Source organism: Phaethon aethereus (assembly GCF_964289735.1).
Source record: "Phaethon aethereus genome assembly, chromosome: 4".
Lineage (NCBI taxonomy): Eukaryota > Metazoa > Chordata > Aves > Phaethontiformes > Phaethontidae > Phaethon > Phaethon aethereus.
The window spans coordinates 84,921,753-84,944,051 of record NC_138578.1 but is presented as its reverse complement, the minus strand read 5'-3'; the positions used below and the strand labels follow the sequence as shown (position 1 = coordinate 84,944,051).

Genomic DNA, 22,299 nt, shown 5'->3' with positions numbered 1-22,299 from the left:
TTTATATTTATATCGCCGTTCTTCACCCTTCCCCGGACTGCGAACGTGGTATTTAAAGACAGCGAGCCGAGGTGGGCAGAGCGGGCAGCGGGGAAGCCGTGCCCACCCGGCTGTGCCGATACGAGGGATCCTGCCTGCAAACCTCCCCCGGGACTTGTTTTGCTTCGGTTTTCCCTCTTCTCCCCGGGAGCAGCTGAACCTGCAGGAATTTCCCAAGGTTATCGGACCCCGGTGGCTCCCACCCGGGGCTTGCTGGGAGGAACCTGGGTCCGGTTTGATGGGGAAGTGACCCCTTCCCACCTTCATGGGTGAAGGTTTTGGGGCATTTCAGAGAAAGCAGGGTCCAATTGTATTGTCAAAAGAGCCCCCAAAGCCTGGGAGTTTTGGGGGGGTCCCCGATGTGTTTGCCCCGCTCGGGGTATCTGTGTGGGTCTCCCGCATCCTCCCCGCGCTGCGCAGCGGCCGGAGGGAGAGGTGGCAAGTGAGGCAGGGAGGCCATGGGCTGCCCCGCGGTGAGATGGCGAACCCTCTCCCCCAAATGAAACCCAAACGCTGCTTTCACAAAGGCCCCAAATCCGATCCAAGGCTGCTGCCTCTCCAAAGTTTCTTCTCCCAAGGCAGAGACCCCAGTGAAGCTGTCCCAGGGGGGCGAGGAAGGTCTCCTGGGGAAGCCGGCTCACCCCGGCAGCTCCTCCCGACTTGTACAATTGGAAAAAAAAAAGTTAAAAAGTTAAAAAAAAAAAGTACTGGATGTAAAACTTTAACAAATAATGTGGTTTCTTATGGTTTCTAATGGTTAATAAAAGTTACGTCCTGCCTCCTGCCTGCCTCCTCCTCCTCCTCTCGGGTACCAGCGACCTTGAGCGGGTGGCTTCGCGGGGGGGTTGAAGCCCACCGTTGCCTGCTCCCCCCGAGCATGCACACACCTCCACCCCCCCGCCCCGTCCGACCCCCTCCTTTTCCCCACAGCCCCGGGGCTGCCCTGCGCACGGGCACCCACAGCCCGCCGTGGGTGGGGGGGTGCAGCCCCCTCACCCCTACCCCTGCTCCCCACAACCCCACCCGTACCCCAGCCCTGCCCTCGACATATCCCCACCCCTGCCCCTAATGCTGCCCCAAACTGCACCTTTGCCCCGACCCCGTCCCCACACCTGCCCCAACCCTGTCCCCACCCCTGCCTTTCGGCTCCCCCCCGGCCCGGCTCCGCCGCCCCGCCGCCCCGGTGAGGGGCTGGGGGGGGGCGGCGGGGCGGTCCCGCCGCTCCCTCACGCTGTTTACAGCCAACACGGTGCTGCCGGTGTTGCCGGTAACTGCGGGCGGGGCGGGCCGGGCCCGGCCCGGGGCGGTGCGGTGCGGTGCGGGGGGGTACAAAGGCCGGGGCGCCGCCGCCCGCCCCCGCGTCCTGCCTGGCTCCAGCTCCGGCCATGGCCGCCGCGGAGGTGCAGGCAGCGCTGCCCGCTGCCCGCCAGCACGCGCTGGCCGCCACCCGCGACTACAGCAGCAGCCCCAGGCTGAGTGAGTGCGGCGGGACAGGGCACCGGGGCGGCAGGGACGGGCGGGTGGCACTGGGGCAGGCAGGGACGGGCGGGTGGCACTGGGGCAGGCAGGGCAGGCAGGGACGGGCGGGTGGCACGGGGCAGGCAGGGACGGGCAGGTGGCACGGGGCAGGCAGGGATCGGGCCCTGGTGCCCTCCATCCCTCCCTGCCCGCCGCTTGCAGGTGAGGGTGCTGCCTTCGCTGGCCGGACCCTCGGCGGGAGCACGGGGGCTGTGAGGGCTCTCGGGGGGGCACGGGGACTGTCGTGGGGTTGGGGGTCTGTCACCCCCCATGCCGGGGGCTTCAGGGGCTGGGGAAGGTGCCACGGTCCCCCCGAAGGCTGTGGGGTGCACACTGGGCTGTGGCTGATCTCGCTGGGGTGCACCGGGTGCCCCTCCAGGCGACAGAGCCCCTACTGGCCCACCGCAGGGTGGGGGGCAAATCAGGGCGACAGCCTTGAGATGTGGCAGGGAGGGACCACCCGCCAGTGCTGCTGCCCCGAGCCCTCTCCGGGGGTCTACTGCCCCGGCGTGACCCTCTCCCCTGCCCCGACATGATGCCGAGCTCGGCGCGCAGGCGCGGGGCCTGCCAAGGTGTCCCCGGGGTCAGCCATGCGTGCGGGGAGCCGGGGCGCGCAGCCGCGCAGGGAGGCACCGGGCGCTGCGTCCGGGGGGGACGGGGACGAGGGACCTGCCAGGGAGGCGTTTGCCGAACCCGTGGCCTCTCCCGGCACGCTCGTTTGCTGGAGCCCGTGGGGACGGCCGCGTCCATCAACGCAACGTCTGCGTGTCCGTGCCGCCAGGACTGTGTGCTGGTCTCCCCTGCGCTGCTCCCATGGGTGCTGGTGGCTCAGTGGGTCCCCATGCCCCCCGCTGGCAGCCACCTATGGGTCCTGTGGGCAGCACCGGGCTGCTGGTTCAATGCTGCACCCTCAGCCCCCACCCTGGGCTGCACCCCCACCCCACCCCGACCGCAGGGAGCCCGGCATCACACCGGGGGTGGGCCGTGGCCCCCCAGCACCGAGCACGGCGGGCTCAGAGGCATCAAGGACATTTCCCGTGACCTTTGTGCCTTTGGTCCTGGGTCAGGACGGCTGGAGGGAGCTTTGCTGTCCCCTCTCTCGCCCCGAGCCGGGTGGCTCCGGGCTGGCATGGTCCTGGCTGCACCCTCCCGGCACGGCTGAGCCCAGCCGGCTCTGCCCAGCCGCCCGCCCGTGTTTACAGTCAATAGGGAGCCAGGAGCAGCCACCCATGGGTGACTTCTGCCCGGCTCACGCTGGGTGAGAGCCAGCCCTCGGCCCGAGGAGGGGGCCAAGGCTGTTTTTCGTCGCACTCAAGGCAGGTCCTACCCTCCCCGTGGACTCCCTGGCTGGATCCTGAGGGTACAGGCTGTTGCGGCAGCTTCTTTGTGCACCCATGGGAGACGGTTTGCTGGGCTGGGAGAGCAGCTGCCCCTGGCGCCTGCCCAGAGGGTCCTGGCCTGGAGCAGAGCCCCCCAGAGCAGCCCCCAACGAGCCTCTCCGCTGTGGCACGGCCTCACCGCCCCGGCCGGGCGGGGACGGGGCAGGGACCCAGGGCTGGCACGCTGGGCGCCGGCTGGCACCCGTGGGGCGGTGGGTCGTCCTCCCTGGGTGCAGCGAGGGGCTGAGCTCCCATGGGGGTCTCCGTGGGCTTTCGCCTCCCTGGAGCTCTCAGCCAGACCCGTCTCGATCCAGCATCCTGGCACGTGGCTTCTGCCCTTTTCCTGGCTTTTTAAGGCAAAGCTGCTCATTTCCAGGTTGCTTCCTACCTGCGCTGGCCGCAGCCAAGTGCTTCTGTTTTAGAGGAAGGCGTCTTCTGTCCCCGCGTCGCTTGGCCCCGGGAGCTGTGTGGGCAGCGCCGGCTCTGCCAGGCTGGCTCTGCAAAGCCAAACCCCCGGCAGCCACATCCAGGCTGGGACAAAGTCCTGCGCCCGGTGTCCTGTCACCACCGTATTTCGGAGAGAGGTGGGAGACGTGTGTGTGTGAGGAGCGCTGGACTGTAACCAGCCATGTTCTGCTGCCCCACGTCCTGGGGGGGTCTGGAGTGGGGACAGAGGGGGGTCCTGGCACAGGAGGGAGCCCTTGGGACTGCCCCACAAACGCGCTGCCGGGTGAGGACAAGGGTGGGAGCCAGGAGGAGGGACCCCAGCAACGTGGGAGCGCTGGGCACTGTACCTGGGGGTGACATTTGGAGGGGTCTGGGGCAGGTATAGAGAGTCTCCCCCCCCAGTATGGGGGAAGAGGCAGTGTGGGGCTGAGGGCAGCTGAGTTTCTGGAGGGTGCCATGCCACGTGGGTGCAGCGTGGCCGGTCTGGGTGGGATGGGTGTCTGCAACACGCTGGGGGTGTTGGCCGGGCACTGCCCCGCACCGGGCCGGTCTCTGGCGTGTGCCACCGCGCCGGCTTCCACCCCGTGGCGGTGCCCCAGCCTCTCCCCAGCCCCAGGGCTGGGTGCCCGGGGCACCTGGCGTCCCAGCGTGAGCTCCCAGCGTGGCACCGGGCACAGGAGTGGCTACACGGTCCCCAGCAGCCTGACCCACAGCCCAGCAGCCGGAGCTGGGGGGGCCGAGCAGGGCGGCGGGCAGGCAGGGCGGGCAGGCAGGAGCAGGCAGAGCGCTGCCCGCACCGCTCTGCTGGGACCGGCTCTCCTGAGAGGCGGGAGAGGTATTAGCAGCTGCTTCCCAGCGCCGCGAATCCATTAGCACAAGCGAGTGGAAGCAGCACTTACCACCTCCTGGCCTTTGGCTTGACCCATCTTTACGAAAAACAACCCGGCGAACGATGCCGCTGCCCGCACGTGGGCTCGGGACCGCGGCCCGCACGTGGGCTCGGGGCTGCCTGCGCGGAGCGGGGTGCCCCATGCCCTGCCCCACGGCGCGCTTCAGATTTAGCAAGCACAGCCTGGGAGCGGCTGGAGGGCTGGGCTGCGAGGGGAGGGAGGGATGGAGGGGTGGCTGGAGGGATGGGTGGACAGATGGACGGATGGATGGATGAAGCGGGAGGTCGCTGGCAGCAAGCCCAGTGGCACGGCGGCTGCGCCGTGCGGTCGCAGCCCGGCAAGGGGAGTTTGGTGGGACACGTCTTGGCTTCTCCTCTGCCGTGTCCCGACGTGCCGCCGCTGCGCGCCGGGTCCGGGCACGGTGCTAGCGCTGGGCTGGCCCCAGGCAGGGCGCGGTGCCCTTGGGAGCCGCGGCCGGCGGGGTCTGGGATGTGCTGGGGATGCGGGAAGCTGGAGGAGAGGAGCCAGGGAGGTCTCCCAGCCCTGGGCACCCTGACATGCCTCTCCTTGGGGGCTGACGCTCGTGGGGCCTCAGCCCAGGTCCCCCCCAGCCTCCGCGCGGGAGCCGTGGGGCGCTCGGGGAGGCGCGGGGGCTCGTGGGGCTGCGCGCCGAGCCGCAGGACGGTGGAGCATGACATCGTCTGCTCCCTTCGGTTTCTCTGCCCTCAGTACTCCCCGCCTTGCCCAGCGACTTCAATTCCGCTTCGGACCAGCGACTGCTTGCTGGGAGAGCAACCCCGAGTCGCAGCTCGGCAGAGCCTCGGCGGGGGGACCCAAATTTAACTCCCCGAGAGCCTTGCAGAGGGTTCCCGGGAGCCCCGGCGGCTGCAGCACAGCCCGGGGCTGTAGCCGGGCCCCACAGCGACCCACAGGCGGAGGAGCCCGTGGAGGGTGTGAGCCCCTTATGCCTGTTTCCCAAGTGAAATCGGGTTTTTCATGTGCATACACAGAGGGGCCGCGGGTGCTGGAGAGCTGGGCTCGCTGTTCCCGCCGCCTTTTCCCAGCTCGCAACTGACCGGCTCCGCTGGCACCTCGCCCCCTCCCCGGCGCTGCGGCAAGGGAGGTGGGTGACCCGGAGGAGACACCGGCAGCCCCTTGCCCTCTGCGCTGGAGCTGCCAGCCCGCTGGGACGCAGAGCTGGGCTGATGTCCTTGGCATGACTACAGGAGATGGCGGCCGCCACGGGCTCGCCGGCGCGGGGAAGGGGCCGCCGGGCTCCCGGGGGCTGCGGCCGCGGCGCGCCCGCGTCCTGCTGCTGGCCGGGCCCCGGCGGGCCGGTCGTCTTCCCTGTGCTCAGCCCCGGGCTGCAGCAGCCGTCCGTGCTCCCGCGCCAGCATCCCCGGCGCCCCACGGCCTGTCCCGCTGCGGGGGGATCCTCTGTCCCGCGGCACAGCCGGGATCCCCCAGCCCCACGGCCCCACTCTCCATCACCCCTCCTGGGGCCACCTCCACCCCTCAGCCGGTGCCTGCATCGCCCGCCCAGGGCCGGGGTCCGGCAGCCCCACTCCTTGCCTCCCGCCCCCCCGGGGCCCCGTTTTGTCTGATTGACAGAAAAAGCGGCAGCAAGCCCAGCAATTTTTTTTTAAATTTTTTTTTCTTTTTTTTTTTTTTTTCCCCCCCCTTGGGTTGGCTTGTTTGGTTCACGCTCGGCTGCTCCTGCCATTCTTTGCCTTCCCTCACATGACGTGCAGGTGTGTATGGGAACCCTCGGTCGCCGGGCCCTAATTAGTGGCATAGAGTGTGACCCCCGCCGGGCTTTTCACCGGCTCGGCGGGCTGGGACAGGCCGGTGGGTTTGACAGCGCGGCACAAAGTGACACATGGCACAATGGGCAGGTTGCGGAGGGGGAGAGCGGTCACTTAGGGACTGTCGGAAAAATCCCAGGACGGACCCGGGCTGCCGTGCTCGGGGCAGGACGAGGCCGCCGGCCGACGCCGGCTCTTGCGGAGGTGCCGCCGGGCACCCGGAGGATGGGTCACCACCACGGCTCCGCTGCCGGGGACGGGCAGGGCTGAGCGGGATTTTGAGCTCAAAGTTGCCGTCGGGGCCGGATTCATGCCCCGTCCCGGGCGCTGGGCTGCGGCACCTCGAGCGTCAGCCTGGCCCTGCTTTATTTCGGTTAAAACCTTTCATTTTGGTGAAAAAACAGGTTTGGGGGGGATGAAACAGCAAGTGGCATCGGAGGGGGATGTGGGATGCATCCAACCGGGTCCAAAGCAGCCCACAGCCCCCCTGCGCCCTGTACTCAGCCCACCCAGACCCCTCTGCCCCATGGGGTGTCTGCAGCCCGTCGCGTGGGGCGGCGCAGCGGGACCCCCACCCTGCGCCTGCCGGGTGTGAGCGGGGGGACGCCGGAGACCCATCCGGCTGCCCCAGCGTGGCTCAGGACCGGCTCGGCACCTCCAGAGATGCCTCTTCGTCCCTGTCCTCGCTCTGGGCCAGAGGGGAGAGGGTTTGGGGGATTTGGGGGCTGTTGATCAGGCCCGTTTCCTACCGGAGCCCCGGCCTGGTTCCCCTTCAGCCCCCGTCGCCCCGTGCCTGCGCGGGGCTGAAGGTGGGAGAGGGCGTCGGAGGCTCCGGCGGCTGCGTGCACCCCCCAGGTCTGGAATTCGGGGCAGGGGACGTGCGAAGCCCCTCGGGTGGGGATGAGCATCGCTCGCTACGCGTCCCGTCCTAGAGGCCGAGGTGGCGGTCGCCGGGCAGGCGACACATTTGTCCAAAATCGCCCTCGATCGCTTCTGCGGAGAACGTAACGCCCTCGGCGGCTTTTGGCCGGCCGGGGCTGGAGGAGGACGGGGCCGCGGCCGCATCCGTCCCCTCGCCGCGGCAGACGGCGGGTCCCGGGACCGCCGGCCCTTCCGGCGGCCGGGAGCGAGCCCCCGGCGCACTTTGGAGCAGAGCCCTAAGGCGTGTGCCGGGCCGGGGGAGCCGGCTGGGATGGCCGGCAGGGCAGGGGGCTGGGGCGGGCAGGGCGGGTGAGCGGCAGCAATTAGCGGCGGGTGTAGCTGGGTCGGGTCCCCTTTGTCACCGGGGGCCCGCTCCCCCCGCTCCGGCCGCCGCGGCGGTTAGTAGTGCGTGAGTGTCAGGGCTAACGGAGATTGCATCTGACAGGAGCTGTGAATTTGGGGCTGGGGGTGTGGAAAGGCCAGGTTGAAAGACTTTTCTTTTCTCCCGGCCCCGCTGCCCCTGCCCCCCGCTCCCCGGCCGTGCCCCCCGGCAGCCCCCCGGCCCGGCCGCCGCAGCCCACCCACCCCGCCGCTCCTCCCCCCGGCTTGTTCATAACAGCTCAACGTCTTAATTATCTGAATTAGTGCTTTCCGGTAGCAGGGGCTCCCCCTCCGCCGCCCCGGCCCTCCCCATCCCTCTCCTCCTCGGTCCCCCCGGCCCCGCGCCCGTTTGGTGGGCTGTCACTCGGCGTTACTGTCGTGATTTCCTTCTCTGTCGCGATAGAGCCCTTCGCACCGCAGAGGCGGGCATGGGCTGTGGGGCTGGAGCAGTGGAACAAGTGCTGGAGAGAGCGGCTCCGGCAGCAGGTCTGGCTTGGCCGGGGCTGGCCGGGTTTGGGGGGCGAAGCCCTGGGGCTCCCCCGTTTGCCACGCCGGGAGCTGCGGGTTCCTTTGTAGAAAAAGAGACATTTTGGCAAAAAAAACCCTTGCGTGAGATGGATATTTCCGTCGTGCCGGCCGCGGCGGCGTTTCGCTGCGGCACGGGAAGGCAGGCCAAGCCCGAAGGGAGTCCCCGGCACGGCTGGCGAGGCGAAGCCCCCGCGAGAGCTCTCTAAGGGGCTTTTCAGTGGAAATGGTGAAGAACAGAGGATTGCGGAGCAACGCTTTTTATCACCTCCCCGTTCGTTTCTCCATGACCAAGTCTGGCTCTCTGTCTGTCCGTCCTCTGGAGATCCGGTCTCCAAAAAGCCTTTTCTCGCCGGGAAGGTGGCCGAGCACTGGGCCAGGCTGCCGGAGCTATGGACCCTTCACCCCTGGAGATCACAGAATCACTGAGGTTGGAAAGGACCTCTACGATCACCAAGTCCAGCCATCAACCCAACACCCCCACGCCCCCTAAACCATGTCCCCAGGTGCCACGTCCACACGTGTTTTGAACACCTCCAGGGATGGTGACTCCACCACCGCCCTGGGCAGCCTGTGCCGGTGCTTGACCACCCTCTCGGTGAAGAAATCCCTCCTAATACCCAGCCTAAACCTCTCCTGGCGCAACGTCAGGCTGTTCCCTGGCTTCCTAATCTTCAAACCCCCTGGAGAGGGCGCGGGGAGCAGCTCCAGGTGACCCTGCTTGAGCGGGGCTTGGACCAGAAGATCTTCAGAGGTCCCTGCCCACCTCCACCATGCCGTGACTCTGAGAGCAAGGCCGGATCGTCGTCACCAGAGCTGGAGGTGACGTTGCAGGGCTGTGTGGCCAAGCCCAGACCCTTGGGTTACATTTCTCCCGCTGTCCTGGAGATGCTGGTGTTGCCATCACCCCACAACTCATCCCCAAAACAAAGTCACAGTGGGGGAGGAAGGGGATCTGGTGACAGCAGAGGGCAGCTCCTTTGCAAACAGACTGGTGTGGTCAGAGAGGACCCCGTGGATCTGGGCTGGGGAGCCTTCCCTGCCTCAGTTTCCCCAGGAGGAAATGAGAGGAATACTGCTTCCCTCCCCGAGCGACGGCTGCGGGGCAAACATGGGTATATATGTTATTTAAAGGTAGGTGGGTGGAAGGCTGGATGGACGGAAGGCTGGATGATGTATGTATGCGTGCGTGCAGAGCTGGATGGAGGATGGATGGAAGGATGGATGGATGATGGATGTATGCATGCGTGCAGAGGTGGGTGGGTGGATGGAAGGATGGGCAGAGAGCTTGGCTGATGATCCAGTGTCACAGCCACAGGGCACCAAGCGGTGTTGCCAGAGGGTCTGATGCCCTCAGTGGGACAAGATGTCCCGGTGCGGAAAGAGAGAAGCCGGGAGGGTCCTGAGGGGGCTGGCAGCCATTGGGGCTGGGCTGGAGACCACCATGCTTGGGGGAGAGGGATGAGCCCCGTGGCCCTGTCCCACGTGGGTGGCTCCCCGGCAGCTGGGGCTGCGGAGGAGACGCGGGGAGAGAAGAAAAGAGCCCAACAAAACCCGCCGGGGAAGGGAAGCGGGCGAGGCGGCAGCGGCGGATGTTTGTGAAGGAGTCGGAAGGGGAAAGAAAAGGCAGAATGGTCACTTTGGGAATAAAGGAGACAAAAGGCGGGGAGGTTGGCGGCGGAGAGCCGGCTCCCAGCGTGCCAGCCCCCCTGAATGGGCGACCAGCAGGAACTGGGCGTAATTGGGTAACGGGGAGAAGGCTAATTGCAAAAGCGGCAGGGGTTGCCAGCACTGGCGCACAGGCTGGGCGAGGGAAGGGGGATGCTGGGCGCCCGCTTGTGCCGTGGGGAGTGACCCCACACTGGGCCCTGGGGTGGCCAGGGATGGGTGCTCCCCAACGTGGGATGCGGCCAGCGAGGGGCAAACGGGACCTGAACCCCAGAAATTAAGTCCCGGAGCTGGTCCGGCCGGGCTGCTGAGCACCCGGGGAGCTGCGCCGGGGCCGGCATTGCCAGAAGGCTGGCAGGGATGCCGCGGCGCGGGAACCCGCATCCCGCTGCCGCGGCGTGGACCACCCATCCCCGCAGCCGGCGGGAAGGAAACCGGCGAGCTCGCCAGCTGGCCCGGGCTCTCCAATCCTATTAGGATCATGAGGAAATCAGAGAGCCCGGTGTGAGAAGCGGGGGCAGAGGGACGAAAGGGCCCGTCGGGGTCAGCAAAGCCAGGCCCTGCCATGGCAGGCGTTACGGCGTCTGACACATCAGTGAAATGATCAAGGGGTGGCTTAGAGCCGGATCAGTTCCCCAGCACCTGCACTCGCCTGGGAAGCTGCTCCCGGCCCTCGCCCTCCCCGGCCTCGGGGACCTCCCTCCTCTCGGGGGGCTCGTACGCGGGTTCATCCCCATTTGTCACCCTTGTGCTTAACATCCCAGGTGCCTGCCTGCCTGCGGTTATCCCCGGGAGTCACGTCCCCAGCACCCTCATTTCCTCGCCTGAATGCGGCGCTGTGCCAGTCCCCAGCGCCCTGAGGTCTCCTCCCGAGCCGCGAGGTCCCAGGCCAGCACCCCACGGCAGCCGGGCAGTGCCACCCTGCACCCCGCCGGCAGGACCAGGCTGGGTGCTCGGACCTCGCCTTGGCAGTGGTGGCCCCGAAGGCTCGTCCTCCTGCTCAGCAGCATCCAGCTGGGGTTGTCCCCTCCTGGGGCCTCCGGCACCCCCGACTGGGGCATCCCTGGCTGGGGCATCCCTGCCCAGCGTGTGGGGCACCTCGGGAAGGCGAAGCATCCCCAGGCTGGTCAGGCTGCTGCGCTGTCACCGGGCACGATGGCAAGAAGCCACCGTGGAGCAGAGCCATGCCGCGGCGGGGGGACGACACGGACCTGGCCCTGCCTTAACTGCGCTGCAGGCAGCATTTGGTGGGGGACAGCGGTGGGGGGTGCCAACTGCTGTCCCTCAAGGTCCAGAGGGGGAGGAGGGAGGCACCAGGGTCTCCCCAGGCGAGGGGGGGTCCCATGGTGGGAGAAGGTGGGGGGTGACAGCCCATTTTTGGGTGCAAACTGCCCCCCCTCACCTGCACTGCCCATGGCCCTGAGCCCCTCTCTGCCTGGGTGGGATGTGGCTCTTGTGACTTGTTAACATATATTTTTCCACAGAAAGGTTTTTTGTTTTTTTTTAAAAACAAAATCTTGGTGCAATGCAAAACTGTGCTTGGAAAAGGAAAATATTGACTTGCAGCAAATCTTTCATTTTGCTGGCCGGGCCAGGCTGCCGCTGCCACACTTCTGGCTGTAAATGTCCTTCCTTTCTGCACATTTTTTTCTATTTAAATGTTTTATATGAACTGAAATTAAATTAGTTCTGTAAAAGCAACGATTCCCGCAGGATGGAGTGTCTGGGTCTCCAGTTTAGCAGCCACCAGTCGCTTGGCCCATAGCTGGGATAAGGAGTGGGATAGCAGGGATGGGTGGTGCTGGGGCGGGATGGATCCTGCCCTGCCGAGGCTGCGGCCCCCTGACGCTGCGGTTTTGGGGGTCGATGCCGGGAGCAGGGTGGGAGCATCCCCGGCTCCGGGGGCTGACGGCGTGTCCTTCCTCCCCAGCCTACCAGACGGTGTGCGGTGTCAACGGGCCGCTGGTGGTGCTGGACAATGTGAAGGTAGGACCCCGTCTGCGGCGGGGGGGCGAGGGGACCCTCGGCGGTGTCACTTTGGACCGTGCGGAGACCACCGTGCTGTCCCTGCCGGGGCCTGGGGCCGGCCCCCCTCCCAGGCGGGCAGGGGGCGAGGGGGGAGCGTGTCCCTGCCCCCCACCCCTGTCCCCTGGGCTGTCCCCTCCTCTCTGGGGTCTGTCAGCCGGCTCCGAGCTCCCTCCTCTGGACGCGGCTGGCAGCAGAGCCCGTGTGCCGGTCTGCACACGCGTGTGGGCGTGCAAGGGTGCGTGCGTGCGTGGGCACAGGCATGGGCACGCGTGTCTACGCGTGGCCGTGCATGTGCTCTGCCTGGCGCCCGCGGGCACTCTGCGCTCGCCCCGTGTCCCCCCGCACCCAGGCGCTGTCCCACGTCCCCTGTGCCCTGTCCCCTCTGCCCTGTGCCCCTGCCCGAGCTCCATCCCCTGTGCCCTGTCCCCTGTCCCCTGTCCCCTGTGCCTCTGTCCCCTGTGCCCCTGCCCAGGCTCCATCTCCCTCCGGGAGCCCAGCCTGCACGAGAGCACAGCGCAAACCCCAGCTCAGCCTGTCCCCCAGCACGGGGTGGCACCTTGGTGGCACCCTCCCGGCTCCTGGAGCCAGGGCTGCATTCACTTGGGTGGGCGCCGGGCGTCTCGGCATCACCACGTGGCCTGGCCAGCCGGGACCCTCCGGGGGGCTTTGTTGGCCGGTGGCTCGTTTCTATGGCCCCTTTCACGCCGAGCTCGGCAGGATGGAAATTAATAAGCTCAATTAAAGAGCCAGACCGTGGCGGGTGTTTCCTTCGCTTTGTTGTCCCTTATGCAAAGGTCTTTACAGAAGAATTAAAGTCCAAAGTTCACAGCGCCGGAGCCAGCCCCGGTGGCTGGGGGCGAGGAGGAGGAGGAGATGGAAGCAGGCAGGGCTGGGCAGGCACGCTCGTGGAGCGAACCCCAGAGCAGGATGTGTCCCTCAGCCCAGACACTGCAGAAAAGTCCCCTCAATCCACCCCGGGGGTCCCAGCTGGATGAGGGGCCACGAAGGTCCGTCTGTGTCCCCGGGGGGGCTGCAGCCCTTGCCCCCCGCGGGTGCTGGGTCCTGCTCGCCCCTCTGCCCGCGCCGGCTTGCCTTGGCCGACACGAGGCAGTGGCAGCGTGATCCCCGACTTAACCTTTCGCCGCTTGGGGGGCTTACGGGGGATCCGGCAGCTCCCTGGGGTCTCAAGCAGTGCGGGCAGCCCGGGCTGCTCTGTGCCACGGGGGCTGGCAATGGGAGTCCCGAGGGATGCCACTGACTCCGGGGAGTTTATCCGGGGCTGCGAATGCGCTTTGGCAGGCTCTCAGGGGTCTGTCTGCCTCCGGTGGGGGAAGGGGGGTTGCATTCCTTAGCTACCGGGCTCTGGGAAGGGAGGCACCCTGCGGCGCTGGGGAAACTGAGGCACGGAGCAGTGCCACAGCCTGGAGCACGCCCGGGATGGGGCAGGGGAAGCAACACCTTCCCCCCCGCCCGCTCCTGCCTGGGCTGGCGGTTCTGCCTGCGCCTGCCTGACACGGCAGGTGCTGCCTGTGGCATCAGCTGCTGAATGCCCCCCCGTGTTTGGTCGCTGCAGGGAGCACGAGCCCCCCCGACCACAGGAGGGGAAACTGAGGCAGCACCGGTGGAGAGGCCCGTGCAGGCAGGGCTGGCGGGCAGGGGCTGCAAGGGATAGTCTGAGGGGGGGAGAGGAGCCCCCCCATCTCACCCCGACCTTGTCCCTACAGTTCGCCCAGTATGCCGAGATCGTGAACTTCATGCTGCCCAATGGCACCAGCCGCAGCGGGCAGGTCCTGGAGGTGATGGGCTCCAAAGCCGTCGTCCAGGTGAGCCCAGCGTGGCGGGGACGCGGTGGGATGGGGGACGTGCAGGCACTGCGCGACCTGGGGCTCTGTCCCGCGGCTCTGTCCCCCTCCACCGGCGGCTGCCGCAGCCGGCGCAGCCCTGCCAGGCCCCTGTCCCGGCTCTCCCAGCTTGGCAGGCTGCCGGACCGGCGGCCTGGGGCAGGCAGCGTCCTGCAGCACGGCTCCTCGCTGGCCCGTGGCTGGAGCGCAGGGAGCTGCTGGCGGTGCGGCGCTGGCAGGGATGGAGCTGGTGCCGGTGCCAGCCCTCGTGCCAGCAGCTCAGGGCGGGAGCGTCTGGGTGCCAAATTCAAAAGGACAACATCTGCCCAACTTCAGCAGGATGCAGGGGCCAGACGTGGGCACGACCCCGTGCTGGGCCTCCATCCTGCTCTGCCCCTCCTGCCCTCGCCCGAGCTGCCCACCCAGGTCCCCCCACCATGTCCCCACCGGGGAGAGACCGGCCCGGCAACGCTGCAGCCTCCCTCGTTCCCACGTTCTCCCCGTTGGCCTCCTTGGGCTGCTTCATAAGGAAAACTTAGGACCCTCCTGCCATTGCCCCACGGCCACCAGCCTGTGTGGGGCCAGGAGCGGGGCAGGGATGCCTCGGGGTGCCCGGAGCGGGCAGGCTGCCCCCCAAGCCAGGGCAGCCAAGCAGTGGGGTTTCACCACGAGCACCGGGGCTGTTTGGGGCTGTCCTGCCCAATTAGCCTGGGTCCCCCCCTAATCAGCCCACCCAGGGCTCGGGGCGGCTGCACAGCCGACCTGGCCGGGGCCCGGCTGGCGAGCCATCAAACCTCGGTCCTCTAATGCCGCCCGGACCTCTGCAGCGCCCTTTTAATCCTATTAGGGAGTCAGCCTCGGGAGGAAGAAAAAGGGGGGAAAAAAGGAAAAAAAGGAGCCTTTCGCAGAAGCGGCTTTGTCGGGGGCTGACCTGCATGCACCTGCACAGCCCCGGGTGCTGCGGCCATCACCCGCCCTCGTGCCTGCCGGCGTCCCTGCCAGCCCGGTGCCCCCAGCTTTCCTAAGCCGGCCCTTGTCCCAGGGGCCACACGGCTCTAATTAAAGCAGTGGTCTGGAGGTTAATTAATACAAATGGTGTCAAATATTATACCGATCAAAATGCCTTTGTTTGCCCTGCCCTGCCCGAGGCCCTTCTGCCGCTCGTTACATTAATGAGAGTCTGTTTCCCCCTTGCCTGCTCCCCGCCCCCCTGAGCCAAAGCCCCTGAGAAGGGAGTTTTCTTAACCCCGGGGTTTCTCCCCCTCTTTTATCACCTCTCCCTGATGGGTTTTTCGGGTGAGCGCGGATCGCATCACCTCCCTGTGGAGAGCCCGGCTGCCCCCAGCCCTCTGCGCCCGCTAATCCCCGCTAATTGCCACCCACCCGCCTCTTGCCCCGGGGTCTCCGCAGGTGTTTGAAGGAACATCTGGGATCGACGCCAAGAAGACCTCCTGTGAGTTTACTGGGGACATCCTCCGGACCCCGGTTTCTGAGGACATGCTGGGTAAGCCCAGCCTGCTGCTGAGCCCCGAGACATCTCAGTGCACGGGTGGGGGAGTAACCCAGACACAGGCAGCCCAGCGGGGACAGGCAGTCTTGGGGTTTAGCTCTGCTGCTGCCCAGGGCCTGAACACATCCCTGGGCACGTTCTCTGGTCCCGGGAGAGTCACATCCAACGTGGAGAGATGGGGACCATCACCCTCGTACAGGGCTAAAACATCCCCCTGGGCCCACTCTGCCCAGTTTTCCCTGGAGAAAAAGCTTGGGCTGGACTGGGAGAAGGTTCCCCGGGTGAGGACAGGCGAACTCCAGCCCATGGTCATGCCGTTAGTGCTCCCATTACCTCGACCTTAGGAGAGCTGGGGGCTGCCCAGCATCTCCCGTCTGTGCTGAGCCCTGAGATGTGGCCAGGCGTGAGGACATACACGGGGGGACCGGCCGCCCCACGGGGACCCCTGCCTGGGCAGAGCTGGGTGCTGGCAGACCCCCGTGGCCCCGAGCAGCCCCCCCCCGGGCCGTTTAAGCTCAGCCCTGGGCCCTTGCCCCCCCCAAGCTGTGTTAGAGGCTCCTGAGGGTCCTACAGCCCCCAAAGCAGCCCCGGGGAGCTCGCAGGGGTCGCAGCCGGTGCTGGCGGTCGCTCGGGGTCTCGGCAGAGGGACCTCGGCTGACGCACGGTATCGCTCCCCGGTCGGGAACCGAGTGTCTCCTGCAATCTCCTTCCCGTCTGTGCCGGCAGCGTGGAACCCGGCCAGAGCCCTGCCTGCAAAGGGCAGCGGAAAAGGGCAGCCCGTCTGGGAGGGGGCAGGTGTCGAGCGCGGTACGGCAGCGTGCGGTGACGGCCGGACAGGTCCCAGCTCCCCGGCAGCAGGGCGGGAGCCCCCCGCTCCTTCCCCAGGCAGGGTCCCCTTGTCCCCCACGTGGGGTGCGGGCATGAGACCCCCGGGAGGGGACAGGGGTCAGGCAGGGGTGCGCAGAGTCCCTGCTGCCCCCCAAACCACCCTGCCCTGGCTTGGGGGTTGTTTTTTTTCTCCTTCCACCCCCCACAAACTGGGCCGGGGTCCCCGAGGTGCTCGGCTGCATCATCCCTTCCCTCCCTTCTGCCGCTCTTTGTGCCGCGGCGCTGAATTAAGCGGCTGCGCGCCGGCGAGACGTGGGTCCCCAGCGAGCGCCAAGGTTACTGACCTTTCATGCTCCGTGCTCCCGCGCCCCGGCCCCGCCGTCAGCTTGATCCGCTCTGACAGCGGCGATGCCTCCCCGGCCCCGTGGGGGACCAGAGGGAAGTCCCACAGGGGCGGCAGCGGCACGCGGGGGTGCCGGGGCGGTGGCGTGGCCGGCACGCTGGCTTCGCCGCTATCGATCTTGCGGCTCGGAGCCGGTCGATGAGGCTGAGCGTGAACAGCGATGGAGGGTCTTCTGGGAGCCTCGTACCCTCCCCGGGCCTGGTGGGGGGGGGTCTTGGTGTCACCCCACCTATATGGGAGCTGGCGACCCCAAGGGGGAGGTGGTGGTGGGTGGCGTGGGGGGATCTCTGGGGACCTGGCCCCATGTGCTGGCACCTTCCTGCCCCGGGGGCTGTGGTATCACCCAGCCCTTGGGTGCCACGCTCCCCGCCCCACGCAGTGACACGGGAATGCCTCGTCCTCTGGCATGGGGGGCTGTGGGACGCAGCCCCGAGGCTGGGGGTGCCTACACCCACCTTGGGTGCAAACTCCTCCTCTCCTCACCCGCAGTCACCCATCCCCTGTGGCACAGCCCGGGCAGCTGGGATGTCCCGTGGCACCCATGGGTGCTCTCCATTTCCCCGCAGACGGGGCGTACTCAGGAGGAAGCCGTTGCCCGAGGGGCACAGTAGCCCCTGGGTGCCCCGCACGCCACGGGGGCTCGCAGGGAAGCCCCGGCAGCAGCGCAGACCTTCGGTCTCGGCAGCACTGCTGCCTGTCCCCGGGCTGCCTGCAGCGGCACAGGGGACTGGGAGCGGGATGGAAGCCCTGCCCTGTGGCCACGGTGCGGGCAGCTGCCTGCTCGCAGGGCTCTGCACCAGGCTGGGGTCGTCCTCGCCGGCTGGTGCGTTCAGCAGGGGACGAGCAGCTCTCTCCTCGCAGGTCGGGTCTTCAACGGCTCCGCCAAACCCATCGACAGCGGTCCCCCGGTGATGGCCGAGGACTTCCTGGACATTAACGGTGACGGCTCTGGGCACGGCGTTGCTTTGCCGGCTCCTTTCGCCAGCCACGGGTGATGCCGGAGGGTCCCGGGGGCAAGCCCGGCATCCGGGGATACGGCCGTGCCCTGATGGCCAGAGCAGCCCCGCGGTGCCACCCCCAGCCCAGCTCCGGGGGGTCCATCCGTCCCCACTGGCGTGCCCGGGTGGGGGTACGGGGGCCCATCCCACCCCAGGGCTGGTGCGGGGTGGCTGCACTGCTCCAAGAGTGTGCTAGCTCCAGAAGCTCTTGCCTAATATTTGGCACCAGCTGGGGCAATTCCTCTGTTTTGGGGTGCCTGCGGGTGCCTCACTCCCTCTCCTGCTCCAGGCCAGCCCATCAACCCCCACGGCCGCATCTACCCCGAGGAGATGATCCAGACCGGGATCTCGCCCATCGACGTGATGAACAGCATCGCCCGGGGCCAGAAGATCCCCATCTTCTCCGCTGCCGGCCTCCCCCACAACGAGGTGGGTCCCCGTGGGGGGAGCAGCCCCGGCAGCGGGCGGAGGAGGAGGAGGCGGCACGGGGGGATTTGGGAGGGCTGGAGCCCCGCTCCTGCCCCTCTCCTCCTCTCCCTGCTGTGCTCTGGCTCCCTGCTTGGCTCCGCTCCCCGTGATGGGCCAGACCCACCTTTTGGGGTGGCCGTTGTGTTCCCTGGCCCCCCCAGCCCCTCAGGGCGATGGGCCGGCGCACGCGGGAGAAGCTGACGCTGCCTCGTGCCTCGGTTTCCCCACCTGCGCAGCGGGGGGGCAAAGCAAACCCTGCCGCCCCAAGAAGCCGCGCTGGGGGGGAGAGGAGAGCTGGGCTGATGTGGGGTGCCCCGGCCCCGGGGGGGGGGCGTGGGGGCCACAGACCACCCTGTGGCCCCACGAGTGCGGCCGGGGCAGAGCAGCGGGCGCTGGAAATACCAGCCCGATGCAGAGGCACACGGGTGCGGTGGAGGGGCAGCGCCGCCCCGGCCCCCCGGCACAGACGGTGATGCGATGGGACGGAAAACCGGCCCTGACAGATCGGGAGCGACAGAGGAGGGTGACCACGGTCAAGTCAGGGCCCGGCACGACGGCTGCCGTGCCATGGCGAGGGGGCACGGCTGGCTGGGGGGCGGGGGGGGCCCCGCTCCCCCCTGACCGGGGGGGCTGGGTACCCACCTGCGGGCAGGCTGGGCAGCCGGGGGTGCTGGCGCCCGTCCCGGGGTGCTCTCTCCTTCGCCGGTTCCTGTTCACCGGCACCCCCTGCCCCTCGCTGCCGCGGGGGCCGTCTCCTGGTCCGGGGGGGCTGCGGCCCCTCTGGGGGGCACTTGGCCGCGGGCGCCGGCCCCGCGCTGCCCGCCTGTCCCTGCCCCGCTGCAGATCGCCGCGCAGATCTGCCGGCAGGCCGGCCTGGTGAAGAAGTCCAAGGACGTGGCGGACTACCACGAGGACAACTTCGCCATCGTCTTCGCTGCCATGGGGGTGAGTCGGTCCCGGGACAGCGGAGCCCCGCCGGCCGCGGCAAAGCCCCTGGGTGGGGAGCCCGGGCCGCGCGGGACGTGCGGGCAGCCTTGCCGCTGCCTCCCCGCGCCGCCTCGTCCCCCCGCCGCAGTTTCCCCGTGCATGAAGCCACCCTGCTCCTGCTGACCAGCCTCCGCTCCCGCCTGCGCAGGTGAACATGGAGACAGCTCGCTTCTTTAAGTCGGACTTTGAGGAGAACGGCTCCATGGAGAACGTGTGCCTCTTCCTCAACCTGGCCAACGACCCCACGTGAGTGAGACCCGTGGCTCCGGCACGTGGCTCTCCTCCTCCTCCCTCCTTCTCCTTCTCCCTCCTTGCTGAGGACACGATCCAGCTTGGGGGGATCGAGCCGCAGGGGTGCGTGCTGGGTGCGGCTGGGGGTCATTAGGGTCCTGCCGTGCGTGGGAACCCCGAGGGCTGGGGGTCCCTCAGCTCCCCCGGGGCCAGCCCCACTGCTGGGCGCTGCGAGCCCTGCCCTGAGCCGCAGAGAGGGGCTGCAGAAGCCGGGGGGGGACACGACATCCTGCACGGTGCTGAGTCCCTCGGGCTCCAGCGACGCTCTTGGGGGGGGCAGTTGGGATCTGGGGGTGCCCACCCTGTCCCCCTCGCAGGATCGAGCGGATCATAACCCCCCGCCTGGCCCTGACCACCGCCGAGTTCCTCGCCTACCAGTGCGAGAAGCACGTGCTGGTGATCCTGACGGACATGAGCTCCTACGCCGAGGCCCTGCGGGAGGTCAGCGCGTCCCCCGTGTCCGCCCCGTGTGGCAGGGATGAGGGGTGCCTGGGGTGCCCAGGATGTCTGGCGTTCCCAGGATACTTGGGGTGCCCAGGGTGCTGGGGTGTTCGGGGTGCCCGGGGTGCTCAGGGTGCCCAGGATACTTGGGGTGCCCTGGGAGCTGGGGTGCTCGGGGTGCCTGGGGTGCTGGGCTGCCTGGGGTGCTCGGGGTGCCCAGGATGCCTGTGGTGTCCAGGATACTTGGGGTGCCTGGGGTGACCAGGGTGCCCGGGGTGCTTGGGGTGCTGGTGTGCCCGGGGTGCTCGGGGTGCCCAGGGTGCCTGGGGTGCCCAGGGTGCCCAGGATACTTGGGGTGCCTGGGGTGCCCAGGGTGCTGGGGCTGCTAAGGGTGCTTGGGGTGCTTGAGCCCCCTCCAGCACTAACCGCAGCCCCCCCGCCCCGCAGGTCTCGGCAGCCAGGGAGGAGGTGCCCGGCCGCCGCGGCTTCCCCGGCTACATGTACACCGACCTGGCCACCATCTACGAGCGGGCCGGGCGCGTGGAGGGCCGGAACGGCTCCATCACGCAGATCCCCATCCTGACCATGCCCAACGACGGTCAGCGGCCCCGGCGGGCATGGAGGTCCACGGGGGTCCTCGTGGGGCGTGCGGGGCCACCGCTGTGCCCACGCCAGGAAACCACAGGGCCGGGAAACGCCAAATCGTTTTGTTTTAACAAGTCTCGGGGGAGCTCGTGGGATCCGTCGGGGTCGCGAAGCTTGGTGGGACGCTTTAGGGTTAATCCCACCAGCTGGAGCAGGGTGCTGGGTTTGGGCATTTGTCGTGGTTTAACCGCAGCACAGATCCAAAACGCAGCCCCGTACTAGCTACTGCGAAGAAAATTAACCCTCTCCCAGCCCAAACCAGCACAGCATCGCACTTCAGCCAAAGGGGGGGGGCTCAGACTTGGGGTGCCTGGGGGTGCGTGCGGGTGTGGGTGTGCCCACGGGTGCGCGCACATGCGGGCGAGCCTACAAGAGGCAGCCAGACGCGCTTTTGGGGCTCACACCACCCTGCTCTTCCCCCAGACATCACCCACCCCATCCCCGACCTGACGGGCTTCATCACCGAGGGGCAGATCTACGTCGACCGGCAGCTCCACAACAGGCAGGTTCGTTCCCGTGCCCCTTCCCGGCTCCGTGCCATGGCGGAGCGGTGGCGGATCCGGCACCACCATGCCCGCCGGCATCGCGTGGGGCTGGAAACCACCGCGGAGCACCGGGAGGGGGGGTGCCGAGGGCAGGGGGGAGCCCGAAGCGGGGTGACAGTCCCCTTGCCCACGCGGGGGTGCCCGGCAGGGCTGGCAGCAGGTGAGCGTGGGGGGGTCCCTCTCGCCCTGCAGATCTACCCCCCCATTAACGTGCTGCCCTCCCTCTCCCGCCTGATGAAGTCGGCCATCGGGGAGGGCATGACCAGGAAGGACCACGGGGATGTCTCCAACCAGCTGGTGAGGGCTGGCCGGGACGTGGGGACCTGGGGGGAGCGGGATCACTTCAAAGCCCTCCTCCCCCTGCTTGGGGCTGAGAACTTGCTGCGTTTGGCCATGAGGGACTCGAGCACTTGTTTTTGGCACCTCCTCGATGTGGGGGGGAGTTCAGGGTAAGGGGGTGGGATGCTTCACCCTGGGAAGCGGAAAGTCCAGGGGATGCAAAGCCCCAAAGCAGGGGCAGAGCTGCAGCTTGTCCACCACAAGAATCCCAAGCAAGCTGGGGTTTTTCCATGCAGCATACGCTGTTATATATAACATAATGATATATACGTGTAACTGTGGACGCTGCAGAGAGCAGAGGGCTTTGAGAGGGCACGCAGACCCTGCTCGGGGCGTCCCCGGGGCTCCGCGGGGTGACACAAGCGGGCAGCAAACGGCCGAGCGAAGGCTGGCGTCGCCCTGCGCCGCTCCCGAAGCCGAGCGGGGGGGACCTGGGCCGCTGCCCCCGCTCTGCCTGCCCGTCCGTCTGTCCTGACGGCCGCCCGCCCGGCCCGCAGTACGCCTGCTACGCCATCGGGAAGGACGTGCAGGCGATGAAGGCGGTGGTGGGCGAAGAGGCGCTTTCGCCCGATGACCTGCTCTACCTGGAGTTCCTGCAGAAGTTCGAGAAGCAGTTCATCACGCAGGGTGAGGCGGGCGGCCAGGCCCCAGCCCCGGAGCCGGGAGGGGGTTTCGGGACCGGACCAGACCCCCAGCATCTCCCCGCTCCTGCACCTCCTTCGCCTGCGTCTCTTCCCAGGTCCCTACGAGAACCGGAGCATCTTCGAGTCCCTGGACGTCGGCTGGCAGCTCCTGCGCATCTTCCCCAAGCAGCTGCTGAAGCGCATCCCCGAGAGCATCCTGGCCGAGTACTACCCGCGCGAGGCCAAGGCGCCGGAGCAGGGGCCGGCCAGCACGGCTCTCTAACCACCCCGCTGGCTCCGGGCTGAGAAGATCAGCTCTGGGGAGCAGCCCTGCCTCCGCCACGCCTCTACGGACCATCCCAAGGTCCCGCCGCTGAGGCTGGCCAGGGTTAGCCGCCGGGAGGGCGCAAGGGGCCGCGGGTCCTCGGCACCGGTGTCCCAAAGTGGTGAGAAAGCTCTTCTCCTCGCCCAATAAAACCAGCATGGTCACCAAACCCCCTCTGTGCTCTTGTGCTTCCCACCGTGGCCGTTTCCTTCCCAGCCCTGGGCATCCCTGGTCCCTTCCCTTCTCCTGCCCGCAGCCGGCACTCCCTGCCCAGCCCAGGCAGGCTGCCCACGCAGGCAGCGCTCCTTGCCTGGCAGGGCAGAGGTGCAGGAAGCTGCCCAAGCTCCCACCGAGCTGGTATCTCCTCAACCCACAACATTTTTTATTTCAAGATGACCTGGGAGGTGTAAAGGCGGCGAGAGGGGGGTGTTTGCTGCAGAGCTGCGCGGGGAAG

The 22,299-nt window shown here is 67.8% G+C and overlaps 1 protein-coding gene across 1 annotated transcript; it reads left to right on the top strand.

The window, feature by feature from the left end:
• Positions 1-1,238: 1,238 nt before the first annotated feature.
• Positions 1,239-22,043, top strand: ATP6V1B1 (ATPase H+ transporting V1 subunit B1). The gene is made up of 14 exons (XM_081998990.1): positions 1,239-1,515; positions 11,504-11,559; positions 13,326-13,424; positions 14,853-14,946; positions 17,045-17,122; positions 17,471-17,610; positions 18,493-18,594; positions 18,785-18,882; positions 19,245-19,368; positions 19,816-19,966; positions 20,437-20,519; positions 20,751-20,855; positions 21,395-21,524; positions 21,637-22,043. The coding sequence occupies exons 1-14, from the start codon at positions 1,425-1,427 to the stop codon at positions 21,801-21,803; spliced, it is 1,518 nt and encodes a 505-aa protein (XP_081855116.1). The 5' UTR covers positions 1,239-1,424; the 3' UTR covers positions 21,804-22,043.
• The last annotated feature ends 256 nt before the right edge of the window (positions 22,044-22,299 follow it).

Coding starts and splice junctions, on each gene's coding strand:
- ATP6V1B1 (XM_081998990.1), top strand. CDS start 1,425: ATGGCCGCCGCGGAGGTGCAGGCAGCGCTGCCCGCTGCCCGCCAGCAC. Junction 13,425..14,852: donor GCTCCAAAGCCGTCGTCCAG/GTGAGCCCAGCG, acceptor GGGTCTCCGCAG/GTGTTTGAAGGAACATCTGG. Junction 18,883..19,244: donor AACCTGGCCAACGACCCCAC/GTGAGTGAGACC, acceptor TCCCCCTCGCAG/GATCGAGCGGATCATAACCC.